General features: G+C 43.5%; 1 protein-coding gene across 7 annotated transcripts in view; it reads right to left on the reverse strand.

Annotated features, from left to right (window-relative positions):
• Window positions 1-734: 734 nt before the first annotated feature.
• The window catches only part of SH3KBP1 (SH3 domain containing kinase binding protein 1), a 380,231-nt gene continuing 367,560 nt past the window's right edge, over window positions 735-13,405 (reverse strand). For 4 of the 7 annotated variants that reach the window (XM_053578955.1, XM_053578958.1, XM_053578956.1 and 1 more), the window contains 4 exons: window positions 10,777-10,905; window positions 6,712-6,980; window positions 3,068-3,131; window positions 735-1,801 (listed from right to left, as the gene is read on the reverse strand). In XM_053578955.1, the coding sequence (XP_053434930.1) occupies window positions 1,760-1,801; window positions 3,068-3,131; window positions 6,712-6,980; window positions 10,777-10,905 (504 nt within the window). In that variant the 3' untranslated portion in view covers window positions 735-1,759. The remainder of the gene's footprint in view (window positions 1,802-3,067; window positions 3,132-6,711; window positions 6,981-10,776; window positions 10,906-13,405) is intronic. The other 3 variants (XM_053578961.1, XM_053578959.1, XM_053578957.1) reach the window with 1 other exon arrangement.

The following is a 13,405-nucleotide window of genomic DNA, read 5'->3' on the forward strand; positions in this document are numbered from 1 at the left end:
CCTAACCCCAAGCACACTGAAAAGGCAACATATCCAATATCTATATTCTTTACACACTTCCTCTCCTTGACTCTGCCCCTACCCAGGAAAACCAGGGTGCCAGGGCTCTGTAAATATTCATAGGAAAGTAATGGCCTCAAATATCAAGAATGAGCACATAGGCAAGGGAAGGCAAGGGAAGGGAGAGAGGAAGAGACATTTATTTGTACCACTATCAATGATCAATAATACGTGGTGATTTTTTTTCTTTGTCTCCTTCAGTGTTATCAATTCTCATTCTTTGTGGTGGTGGAAGTCTATTAATATTCAGTAGTTTCACTATGAAACTGAGAAAATAGACAAAGCAGCTTTTGAGAAACACATTAAACATCTTTAGGGGCCATTAAGGGACCATCCCCTCCACCCCTACCACCTGAACAATCTTGCAAAATACAGTATGCCCCTTATTTTCACCTAAGGTTGAGAAAACAGTTACATAGTCTGAGGCTGAACTGTTCATGTGCTACAAAGACAAAGCAGACAAGCAAACAACAGTCTTCTTGAAAAAGAAAAAGCAATTCCACAAATGCAAGAAAGAACCAATGGCTATACTTTAACAAGACCCTGCTCCCATTCTCTTGGACCCCATGAAAGGGTTGGAAGTAAGCAAGGCAAATGACATCATGTGAATACAGTTTAAATAGTAACACACACGGATAACCCAATGCAGGAAAAACACAACTTCCCCCCCTTGGTTTCATTTGCATTTTACTTTTATTTATTTTTGCTTTAATAATGCATATTTTGTTCACGCAAAAGGTGCAAAGGACAGGAAGCAGGAGTTTAACTTGGCTGATGAAAAATCAAGCAGGGATGACATTTCTAATTTCATGGAACAACCTAAAACTAGGAGAAACTTAAAAGTCACAGCTAGGACCACAGAGCACTCCCAACTTCACAGCTGTCTCCTCTTAGGACCTTTGGCTAGGGTGAGAGAAGCTTTGAAGACAGTGGCCTCTAGTGGACTTGGATAAGTGGCAGGTTTTTTTTGTAGTTTATTTTTTAAATTTTTTTTTTTTTTTTTTTTTGAATCATGGTAGCTGCATCACAAAAGCTCCAATCAAGAGGGTGGTAGAAAGAAGGCACAGATCATTGCAAATACCAGGTTTTCTCTTTCTCTTTTTGTAAATATACCATCATATATAAGCTAAAATTTCTCTTAGGGTGGTGGGGTTTGCTGGCAGGGGAAGGGACAGTTGGGCCTAAAATTGCATATGTAATAGAATCCTACAGGGGGAACAAAGCGAGGCAACTCTTGGCCTGAAGCAAAAGAATGGGACACTTGCTCCTGACCATGTGTAGTACAAACACTAGGGGAGTCTGTGACAAAACACGATTAAAAAAATCATAAAATTATAAAGCTTGTAAACGAATAATCTGAAATTACATTTTATTAATGGAAAATATCATCAAAATAGTACCACTATGGACTAAACTGCCTGAGTTTTCGTTTCACATGAGATCTCAAAGTAGAAAAGCCTTTAGCACAATTTGCTCTGTGTAAGTCACAACCAGTGCCAACCCCAGGACTACGCCATGGGGGAGATTCTCCTCTTGGATGGAATTTGTGTTGTGCTATCAAGACTTTTGTGCTAATCTTTCAAACTGGGACATGTTGAGGCAAACCTTTCATCTTTTGGCACAAGATCATTTTGGCTGGGGCAGAAAATTTGAGTCTCGGACTCAGGATGAATAATGTGACATTTCATTTATCAAGTATTCATTTTGATTGAAGAGCTTTCTTTATGTCATTCACTTCCATCTAGAAATGAAAAAAAGAATCGAACAAAGTCATCATGAATTGGCTGGTTTTATAGAAGCTGAAAGATAATCAACCTGGTTGATAGAAAGAAAATAATCAACCTGACAATTTTAAAGGTGAAATGATGTCTGAATGGACAATCAATAGCGATGCCAGAAATGACATAAACCTGAAGACCAGGCACACAGATACAATGCATTAGGAATGGTGGATGTTTGTGCAATAATTCTACTTTCTCAGCCAGAAGGTGGAGCAGGGGTCCTGACACGCTGGACCATCTGGCAGTGTCAGAAGGCAGCTATGGTTGGCCCAATGGGGTGTCTGTCAGCACACCCAAAGTGATGGTGAGCAGCTACCTATCTTTTCTTTAAACAGCATGGGTTGTAATCATTATCAAAGGCACCAACTGGATGAAAGCTGAAAGTCTACCCTTGGTCATTTTCAACTCCCACACGCCCTCTGCCATTTGGTAATGGCAACATTCTGTCAGACATTAGGGGAGACAGAGTTCTGGATGCGCTGACAGGACTGATGTGGCCATCAGGAAGAAATAGAGATAAAGAACAAGCACTGAGTAAGGACAGCTGTGGTCTTTGGGGTCCCCATGATCACATGACAGAAGCCAGCTGGCAGAGGGGCCACGCCAGTGCATGTCCTCTGGCAGTTGCCATAATAAGAAACGGGGGCTGGGGGGAGAACTTTTTTTGTTTGTTTGTTTTTTAGAGACAGAGTTTCACTTTGTCACCCTTGGTAGAGTGCCGTGACATTATAGCTCACAGCAACCTCAAACTCTTGGGCTCAAGTGATTCTCTGCCTCAGCCTCCGAAGTAGCTGGGAATACAGGCGCCTGCCACAATGCCTAGTTATTTTTACTGACAAGGGCTCACCCTGGCTCAAGCTGATCTCGAACTTGTGAGCTCAGGCAATCCACCCATCTCGGCCTCTGAGAGTGCTAGGATTACAAGCGTGAGTCACTGCACCCGGCCAGGAGAACTTTTTGAAGATGAGAGATGTTTATAACAAATTTGGAATGAGAAACCCAATAATTTGGGGCACATTTACTCATGTTTCCCTTCCTGAAGACTTCCTGGAGCCCAGGAAAGGATGCGTAGCAAGTCTATACGATTCTAAGAAAATTGTCACAGAAAGTGTATCTAAATCTCCAAAAGAGTAACAATCACTTTAAAAAAATAAATAAAACCCTGACTTTGTCTCTGTCCCCACTGCACCCAGGCCTCACAGGCAGCAGGACCCTGAGGGACCCACCTGCAACCGAAGCCGGATTTTCTTCTCTTCATCCAACTCTGACAGTAACTGCTTAATCTCTCGTCTGAAAGGCAAATGGTGACGAAATTAAACCAGGGCCCAGACTTCCCCAGTAAGAGATAAGAGACCTCTTAGTATTACTACAAAATCTATCCGGCTCTTTTTATAAAGAAAATGTGGACAAAATGTTCCATTTATTTTTTTTTTTTGGCATTGTTATTCTTAAAATTTGTTTCAGACAGAAAGGCTTGCCATTATTTTTGTCTCCCCCCCAAATATGTAGCCATCTAATGGTACATCTGGAAATGACCTTTAAGATCCCTTAGTCCAAAGTTCTCCCCAAAAGAGAAAGAAGATAGGGAAGTGAGGTCCAGTGTGGTGGCCTGATTTGCCCAATGACTAGGATCCACGTGGCCAGTCTCATATTCTGCTGCCTTCCCTTTATTCTTTCCTTACCAAATCACTGGTCTTTAAACATACTTATGTCATAATTTTCATTGCAGACATTTTTATGACTCCACATATATTTCCTACAGGATTTTAAATTTGTAAAAAATTACTGATATGTTTTGCTGATTCTCACAAAATCCTACAAATAGCAAGATCTAAAAACATGGAACTAGAAACTTTTTGTTTTTAGTCCTTATCTTAAACATTGTTATTGTTATTAAATTTTAAGCCTTTTTTATTTTGTTAAGGCAAAAAAATGGAAACCTAATAAACACATGTATATGTAAAAAAGAACATATAAAGAAAACTTGGGAGGTAAAATAATTGAATCAACGATATGGCAATCATGTCTTAGAGAGGCAGGCATGACTTAGGTCCACAGCTAAATGCCCTTCCCAACACTGAATAATGAAGTAGAACAAAACTAATCATCTTGCAAAGTCAGGGCTCCATAGCAACCAAGCAACCATCCAAAGCCCGGTCAAAGAGTTGTCCTTCACGTTAAGGTATCAAACACTGCATTTTACATGAACATTTTAATAAATTGGGCTGAAAAATGAAAAAAAACAAAGATGGCACAAACATTGCAGTGAGTAAGTTAGAAGTTACATCGCATTTGTTCCCTTCAGATGAGCATCTGGCTATTTCTTACACTTGGGATAGTGTCCTGGCCCTGTTATCAATATGTTAGTGTATGTGACATGAACCAATTGTGACCCACTACCATATTTATCCAAACACACAGTGAGCACCCATATCCCAGTGGGTACTACTTAGGGCTCAGGGAAGAAGTAGCAAGTGGGATCCTAATCAAATGGCATGACCTAGGAAAACTGGTAAGCAATGCCTCAAGTGGTCCAGATGGGGGCAGTTAATTGGGGAAGGTGGTCCAAAGAAAGTCACTAAGTCTTGAATTAATAAAAATGAGCCTAAGTCTGTGAGGAGGAAGAGAGATGGGGGAATTGGTGGAGAAAAGCCAGGGAAGAAGCAGGGAGGTGGAGAACCAGCACACTTGGGAATGAGTAGCACTGGTACAGACTTGAGTTGAAGGCTGAAAGGAAAGTGACACCAAGAGCTGAGACAGAAGAATGCAGTGGACCACGGACCCTGGGCATGAAGGCCATGCTGAGGTAAACTGGAAAGGAAGGCCTTGGAAGAGGGGCCTCTGCAAGACATGTTGGCTGAAAAAAGACAATTCTGGCTGACTCTTTATAGTTCACAGTGGGGGAAGGAACACAGGGTGTGGCAGTCCCAAAGCACAGGTGGCTATGTGCTCAGGCACAGGCCATTCAGACGTGTAAACAGGTTCCAGGCACCTCTGAGAGGATCCAGGCCAGTCTGGATCCATGTTCGGGTAAACCTGTAACATCCAGAGCCAGATAGGAGCTGGGGACTTTAAGGAGTTGTGGGCAGACAGGCTGGCCCCTGAAGACCCTCTCAAGTACCATCCTGCCAGTTCTGTGTATATTATTTGATGAATCTCTTCCAAGCAGGGGGTAAATCCAAGAGAACTCAATTTCATATAACACCTCCCAGCCTGTGTGGAACAGAACCTGCTTAGATCCACATTACTCAAAAGTCCCAATGAAACCCTCATCCTATGATGCTCTAGAAAAAAAGGATCCTATGATTAAATAGGTTTGCAAAACACTGCATATGCTATTCTCCCCGTCATTCCAATGTACAGTGATGGCTCTGAAAAGCCCTTTAAAGAAGAAATTAACTTTGCTAAACCCCAACCCCCTCCCTGCCAAGTGACCATAAAACACTTCAGGGCCCTCTAAGCCCTTTAGGAGAAGCAGGTGATGGGGCTCTTACCAGCCCCAGACTCCCTCTTGAGGGCAGGTCTCTGGCAGCATCTCTTGCCACCAGCCCCAGGCACCTCCAGATCCAAAGAGGCCAGTTGCCTGGGGGTACAACGACTCTGTGTACCCAGGTAACTGCATGCTTTCCCCTACACTGGGGTGGTCTTGGCAATCCTAGATCATCTTTCAAAATCTTATTCGAGAAATACTTCTTTGAGATGCCTCCCTGATCCCCTAAAAAAGAGCTACCTGATCTCTAAGCTCTCTGAGCCTCAGTTTACTCAGATTGAGTGCCTTCCTACTTCTAATCCTCCTACCAGATGTATCATTGCAAACAGCATCCTGGGTGACATTAATGTATGATTTTTTTTCAAATAAAAGGTCTCACATATTTATTGCTGGACCAGCTTATTAGTGAAGAGCACATAAACAAAGAGAAAACTCATTCTCCCAATGAAATGTGGCCAACTGTCCAACTGATAATATTTTCAGATTGATATGGTAAGATGATAGTGACCTTGATACAGCATAAATATGTACCATCTCATGTACAATTCCTTATAGACCCAGCTGGGTTCTTCTCCAATGTCTCCTCTTCAAGTTGCACCTGATTTTATTACCAGTTTTCATTTGAATCCACTGGGGAATAGAATGATTTTGTTTTTGTTTCTTGGCCAGAATACCCTTGATTCTCAAAGTCTAGTGAGAGGACATGGCAACAAATGGGATTAATCACATGCACTGTGATGGCAAAGAAAGGGAGAGAAGGATGATATTTATTTTTGTGGACAGGACATCCCCCATGTAAGAGCTCCCTGAGGATAAGGATGCAATGAGAGCGTGTGTGCAGGTGTGCCTGGAGGAAGCTCCCCAAGTCTCCTGGGGAGAACATCTTGCTGATGAGAAAGTCTCAAGATTACAGATTCCCTACATCTTCTTCACGTGCCATGGCCAACTCAGTGCAGGCCAACTGCTTCATCTGGCAGCTGAGAGAAGAAAGTGCACTGCTTCCGCTGCAAGAGGAAAAGCTGGCTTCTGGGCTTATTTAGAAAGTGGCGCATGCACATACTGTATTTTATGGGGGCTTTAAAGAATTTTCATTTTAGCAGTCTGCTGAGTGTCAGTCCTTGCCACTGATTCATGCTTGTGTGCCCCATGGCCACTTTGTACCCTTCCTGTATACAGCAGGACCAGCATAAGCAGGCAGCATAATTTAAGTATAAATGTTAAGCCTCTTGCATCCATACCCACTCCCATCATTGCTGCCACCATCACTAGGGAGGCCCAGGCTACCCTCTGGGGCAGGCTGGGACTCAGGTTTTCAGAACCAGGCCCTGGCCCAGTAGAGAGCAACTTGGTGGCAGCCACAAAGGGTCCCCAGATACTCACTTCTGCTGGTCCTTCATGGTCTCAATGATGCTCCTCAGCTCACGGACCTGTGTCCTTAGCTCTTCCACAGCTGCCTGGTTGCTGACTGCAGGCTCCATCTTTGGTTTTCCTTCCATGCTGAACAGAGATGGGGAATTGGCTCTGTGTCCAACTGTTCCCAAAGAGGATGATAGTGGGGAAGGTGCTGCCGAGGTCAGAGAGGCTGGCCCGCTGCTGCCTGCTGCCATGGTCCCCGGCTTAGGTGGCAGAGATGCTTTGTTGTCAGACACCTATGATGAGGAAAGGTGGGAAAGATTCAGGGCCCAGGATTTGTGTACTGTGCCTCCCTGTCCTGGTTAGTCAAGCCTTCTGTTGACTTCACTGTCCCTACTTCTCTCTCCACACCCAACTCATATTTTCCTTCAGGCAAGCCACCAAGGGCAGACTTGGTGCAGGCACCCCCCATCCCCCACCCGCAAGTGTCACCTTCTGTGTATTTTAAATTTGAACATCTTTCTGGACAGATAGTTCCCACATGGTTTCATGTACCTGTAGAGATGCCCAGCTACTTTCCAGGTACCACAAACTCTGAAGTAAGTGAGACATTAAGGCATTCTCCTGGCCCCAAGGGAGCTCAGGACCCAGCAGGTGCAGACAGACAGACAGATCATCATATTGCAGATGACAGGGAAAACTTCACAGAGGGAACTAAGCACAGAAAGCTCCAGACAAGTATGGAAGGGGCCAAGGAACAGGAGGGAGGGCATGGGGAAGAAGGTGCTGACAGCCTTGTCTTAGAGGAAGACTAGGAAACGGCCATAGGAAAGGAAGCGTGGTTGGAGAAAGAAGTTGTAGGAGGAGGGAATGCACCAGAAAAGGCCTAGAGACAAGAGAGCAAAACACATTGGTGGGAGCATGGCTAGAATATCAAAGGGGGCAGGAGAGAGCAATGGGGGGAGGTGGAAAGGGCTGGGTAAAGGGTGAGATAGACAATTGCCCATGCTAAGAATCACTTGGGCTGCAGAAGGGCCTAAGGGTTGGCAGGCCTGGAGGAGTAGAGACAACTACTCAGAGACTCCTATACAATGAAAGTTAAAAGTGGTCAGGGTTTGACCTATGCAGTGGTCAAGAGGAGAGAGAGATAAGACAGCTTTGAGAGATGCAGCAAAGGCAGGTGTATCCAACAGAGAATGCCAGGCATTGTTCCTGGTGCTAGGGTTAGGTGTGGGTGAGGTGGATGTATCCCCTGCACGTGTGGGCTAGACACCCTGTGACCAGGGGGATGTGGTACTGGACAGGAGGAGGAAGAAGGACCCATCAAGGGTAGGGAGGGAAGAACCAGGTATCAAGGTTGTACTTTTCATAGAAGAAGAGCAGGTTGAAGGCCCAGATGATAATTTCAGCTTTGGATACACTGAATTTTAGGAGCCCAAGGGACAGCCAAGGGGACACACCTAGTGGGCATAGCCAGAAGCTCAAAGAGTGAGCTGGCCCAGAGGAAATGGAAGCCATAGGGGTGAATAAGATAGGATTAGAAAATAAGTGTCCCAATGGTGGCAGCTGGATAACTCCCAAATGGAAGAGGTGGGGAGAGAAGGTAGAGAGAGCCCTTGGCGACTGAGAAAGGGGGAAGGGGGACGAAGCAAGACCAGAAGAGAACCTGGGTTACAGTAGTCCCCTGGAGAGTTGAATAAGTGGGTGAAGGGTGCTGAGAGGAAAACTAGGGGAAGCTCATTTGGTGAAACAAGGGAGACAGAAACGTGATGGCAGCAGATCAGCGCCTGGATGGGAAGTGACGGGTATGGCCTGCAAGTTTAGGACTCTTTCTAGAAATATGGATGAGGCAGGAAGATGGGAGAGAAAAAGTACTCGTGCAGAAGCTTCAGGAGGAGGCAGGATATAGAAAGGGTTCTATTTGCTTTCCAAGATGGGGGAGAATGTGAGCTAGCACTGACAGAAAGAGCCAGTGGAGGGGCAGGCTGAAGACAGAGGAGACAGCCAGCAGTGAAGCCTGATTGAAAAATGTCCTGAGAAGGCCAGGAGGGTGCAGTGAGCAGATGCCAGCCAGGTGCTTGTAGGCAGGTGGGGAGAAAGGATAGTAGCAGGACAGGATGTTGGGGGGTGAGCAGCAGGGAAGAAATTGAGGCTGGTGGAGGAGCTTGGCAATATGGCCATGGGACTCCCCCCAGCAGCAGGAGCCTACCCAGCCACCCTTGAGTAGGAGCCAAGAAGGGGCTGGGCTGGCAGGGCAAGGAGGCAGAGTCTGGATTCAGGCCGTGCTAGAGGGAGAGAATGTGTAGAGAGAACCAAAAGCAGATGGGCCATCATTCCCAGCCTCTCTGCTCTCCTTTTCTCTGCCAAATTACCATTGAGGAAAAGCGCTCTCTGCTGCCAGGGATAGCAACCCGCCAGCCCAAGCTTTATTGTTCGTAGGAGTTAGAGTAAGAGAGAAGAGGAACCGGCACGTATGGAGCTCTGATCACAGGCTGGACATCGGGCAGCCAACTTAAATGAGGACTAGCTGGCACAAACATTTTACCAAGCAAGGAACTGAGGCTGAGGAGGTTGAATAATTCCCCAAGTCTCACAGCTAATGACAGTCAGGACTGGGAGTTCATCTCCTCACCATCAGCTGCGTCCCTCAAGCCCAGCACTGTGACTGTGGCTGCCTGAGTCTTAAAGAGTCACACTCTCCGTCCTCCTTTTCTCTGCTTATTACCTATTTCTGGTCTCAAGCCTTTTCTCATTTCCATTCCATATCCTTATGTACCTTCCATGACCCACTAATTGCCCCTACACAGATTGACTTTCAGACACTTCTCGAATCCATGCTTCTCTTGGCATTTCCTGACTCGCTCTCCCTACTCATTTTTGCTAATAAGTACTTTTTAAAGCCCTGACAGAGTATAAGCCACCACACTCCCTGATCAAATTAGTTCAAGTGGAATTCCTAGAAGCACTGAAGAACACAACATGACAACTCAGGGAAAGTGAAATAGAATAACAGGATAGAACTGTGCAAAACAGAATCGTGAAAAGCCACTGTCAACCAGTAGATGTCACTGTAGAGACACCGCAGAGATGTCAGAGAGAATAAAATGATAGGTAAACTGATGGTCACCAGAAAAAAAAAAAAGTCTAAATCCCATTTCTGCAAATGGAATCCTTTCATAAAGGAGAAATGCTTTGGTTTTGTGGATAATTACGATTGATGTGTTTTGTAGGATCATATTTTGCTTTCTGTATCAGATTTTTAAAGAAGATCTATACATATAAATTCTTAAATCTAAGAGAAGGAAAATTTTACATAACCTTTGATTTCTTTGTGCTAATTCCTGCTTCAAATGACTATAGGTTTATGCTTGTAGACAGAAAGAAGTTGCTAATGTTCAGAGAAAATAATTTCAATTGACTAGGTCTACTTAGTACAAGAAAGTGGAATTTTAAAATCTTGGTTTGTATTCGCAGAACTTCTACAGAGCACTCTTTGAAAGTTACCTGCAGCAGCTAGACAATAGCTTCTTTGTTTCTCACAAACCAATGACATAAAATAGCTGTACCATTCCCTAAGCATGCAATGAAGTTAAAATGTTTTTAGACGAAAAATTTATCCTAGAATATGAACCAAATCAGCTTTTCTTTAAGAGATCACGTTTGTTATATTTATGGTCTTCCAACTCTACTATGTGACCAGCTTTGAACATAAAAAACAAAATCTATGGGAAGAGGATATAGCATTTAATATATTTAATACATTCTCTCTAGACACTCTAAGGTTTTTGAAGTTGTTTTGGTTGTGGTAGTAGTGGTGGTGTGCCAGGGCATTTGTGGACGTGTGTGTGATGGTGTGAAAAGGAGATCAAACTACAAAGAAAACATGGGAAATAAAAAACTGAACTTGCATCTCAGGAATTCTGCCCAGTTCTGGACACCATGCAACCTGCCTCAGGGATTTTGATGACTAAAGTAATCACTCTCACTGAAGAATGACAAACACCTGCATAATCTGTTTATCCTTATTTGGTTTGTAACCCATCATTAGTGCACAAAATGGCAGGAAGGCCCTCGGCATGACTGGTCACTCACTTGGGATATGGTAACAGTCTTAGACGTTTTCTTTGATGCATCCACTCCTCTGTGTGCAAGTGAAATATGTTCCTCCTTATCTTCTTCGGGACTTGGGGAGTCGAAGATATCAGGGCTTGAAAGGGAGGACTGGATAAAGCCAAAAGAAAATGCTTTTGTCAGAATTATGCCTTACCTGACATAGCTTTCATTAATGTGATGCTAGATGCTTTCCAAACTTGACACTTCTATTTTGTCCCCTTATTATAACTCCATGAGGCAGAAAGTATGCTATTATCTGTGTACTAGAGACAGTCACACAGCTGGGTAGTGGCAGATCTGTGACTCAGAAGCAAGGTTTCCTGAACTAGGGATCTTTCCACTGATACCCATCAATCACTTCATCCTTGCAAGCATCCCTGATCCATCCATTCTTGCTTCCTCCCCTCCTTTCTCTAAACATTTGTTACCATGTGCCAAGTACTGGGCATGGTATTACAGACTTAGTGGTGACATCCCACAGACGGTCCCTGCCCTTACAGGGCTGACAGTCCATTGGACAAGAGCACATAGGCCAATAAATAGGAAGCTGCTTCTAATCTGCCTGTCCTCCATTCCTTCTTCTTCCTTTTCTTGACCCTTTTCCAAGATCATTAAATCTTCTGCATGCTGAGTCTTCTAAAGGACTTGACTGAGAGGATCATTTCCAGGGCAAGGGATCACCGGGCCTATGATCCAACAACCTGCCTTTCAGCAGCCTGAGAGCACAGCCCTGCCCGCCAGCAAAATAAGCTCATACACGTATCTCCCTTGGTACCTGTGGCTAAATTTCTGCCCTCATTACTATTGATAGTCAATGTATCCATTCTGGAGTATGGAATTTGCCAAAGTATATTTACAGAATGGCAGCATCTTTTGGCAAAACACAGGGACAAAACCCCTGGCCTTTCTGTCTCACTGTGAAGATCAAAAAGCTAAATAAATGGGGACTGATTCATTGGAATTCACTTGGTCATAAATGTTTTCCTAGAATTTTCCTATTTTAGAATGAAGTAAAGGAAAATAAGAATTATCATCGCAAGGAATTCTTTTTAATGAAGAATCTTTGAGAGATATTTTTGGGTGAGCCCATATACAGCCTCATCTTTACACCCTTTATCCTGATGGTAGAAAAATAGTTCTATTTGGAATCACCATTTGGCACCATTATAGAAAAATTATGCCCACGAATAGTTTGGGTTTTTTCCTGTTTACATAGTAAAGTTGAAACCCAATACATTTTAGGGAGTTTTTAAGCAAAACTTTCAATTAAAGAAGTCTTACTTGTTAATCTTCACTTAATCTGAAAATCCAATTACCTAGTATAACACCCCACCACTACCATGCTTTCTTGTTACTCTAGGCTTAACTGCTTAACCACCACGCAATGCCTGGATCCTTTCATTTTGAGATTTTATTCAAAAAGCCAGTTTCCTCCTATATAACCTATGGTTCATGAGCTGCCAGTCAAAGCTTGCTCTTTGAATCCTGTAAACATAAACCTTAGTTTCAACTAAGGTGAGAGGCTCCAGGCTGGGGAATCATGACTGGTGAATTTCCTCCTTCATGTCCCCCAGTAGCCTTTTAGGAATATGCCCATATCCACTAATTCCATTTTGCTATGGAAAACTCACAGGTGCTAACTGGAAGAAGAGTAAATAGGAATTCGATGTCCAAATGGGGATGGATGGGAATGAAGTGAAGAAAGGATAAACTAAGACTTCTTTAAAGCACAAATGTATCTTATTGTTTAAAGTCTGAAAATGAAATCACTCCATATAAAATGCCAAGCTTTGAGTCACTGTGCCATAAGCTTCCTGCAGCCTGGGACCATATACTTCTCATCCCAAGTTGTATTCTTTGGTACGTGGCACAGTGCAGAGCCCACAGGGGATAGATATCTATAAATTTTTTTTTGAATGAACAACTGTGTAGTCTAAAAGTAGGCTAAAGATGAGTTATTCTTACCTGGTCCCCCAAATAAACACAAACTCCCAGACATGGGATTCATGGACCAAGAATAGGGTGGGAGATGGTAATTTGAACCTTTCTGTATATAATTCTGGAAATCACAAGGTTCTCCAGGCCTTGGAAAGTTGGGAAGAATTTGGAAGGTTGGAAGGAAAACAAACATGATGAAGGATTTATAGAGAAGATGTAAGAGGTAGGATTGAAAATGGAAATACAGAGATATTAAGAAGCAACTAAATAGGATGCATGTATGGGAGGCATGTTGGGGTAAGGTGTGGAGAGATGAGAGGAGATGGGAAGGCAGGCAGTACTGACACAGAATTCTACAGAACAATGAGAAAGTAAGCCACATTTTAAGGTCTTTCTCCCCCAAAGTTAGGTTTGTTTCATACAAAGAGGAAAAATAGGATGCCTCACACCATATTTCTAGATTCTGTAGACATGAGAAAAGAGGTTCAGAGAAGTGACCTTCTTTTTCTTCTGAATGACAACACCTTAGGTGGGATCAGTGATGACATAAATATAAGAAGTGTCCTGGCAAATCTGCAAAAGGTTAATTCCTTCATGCATGTGGGTAGAAGCTACAAGGACTTAGACCTGCCAGTACAAGGCAATGTGTTATACAGAGATAGATCAATTG

This window comes from Nycticebus coucang, chromosome X (assembly GCF_027406575.1).
Source record: "Nycticebus coucang isolate mNycCou1 chromosome X, mNycCou1.pri, whole genome shotgun sequence".
Lineage (NCBI taxonomy): Eukaryota > Metazoa > Chordata > Mammalia > Primates > Lorisidae > Nycticebus > Nycticebus coucang.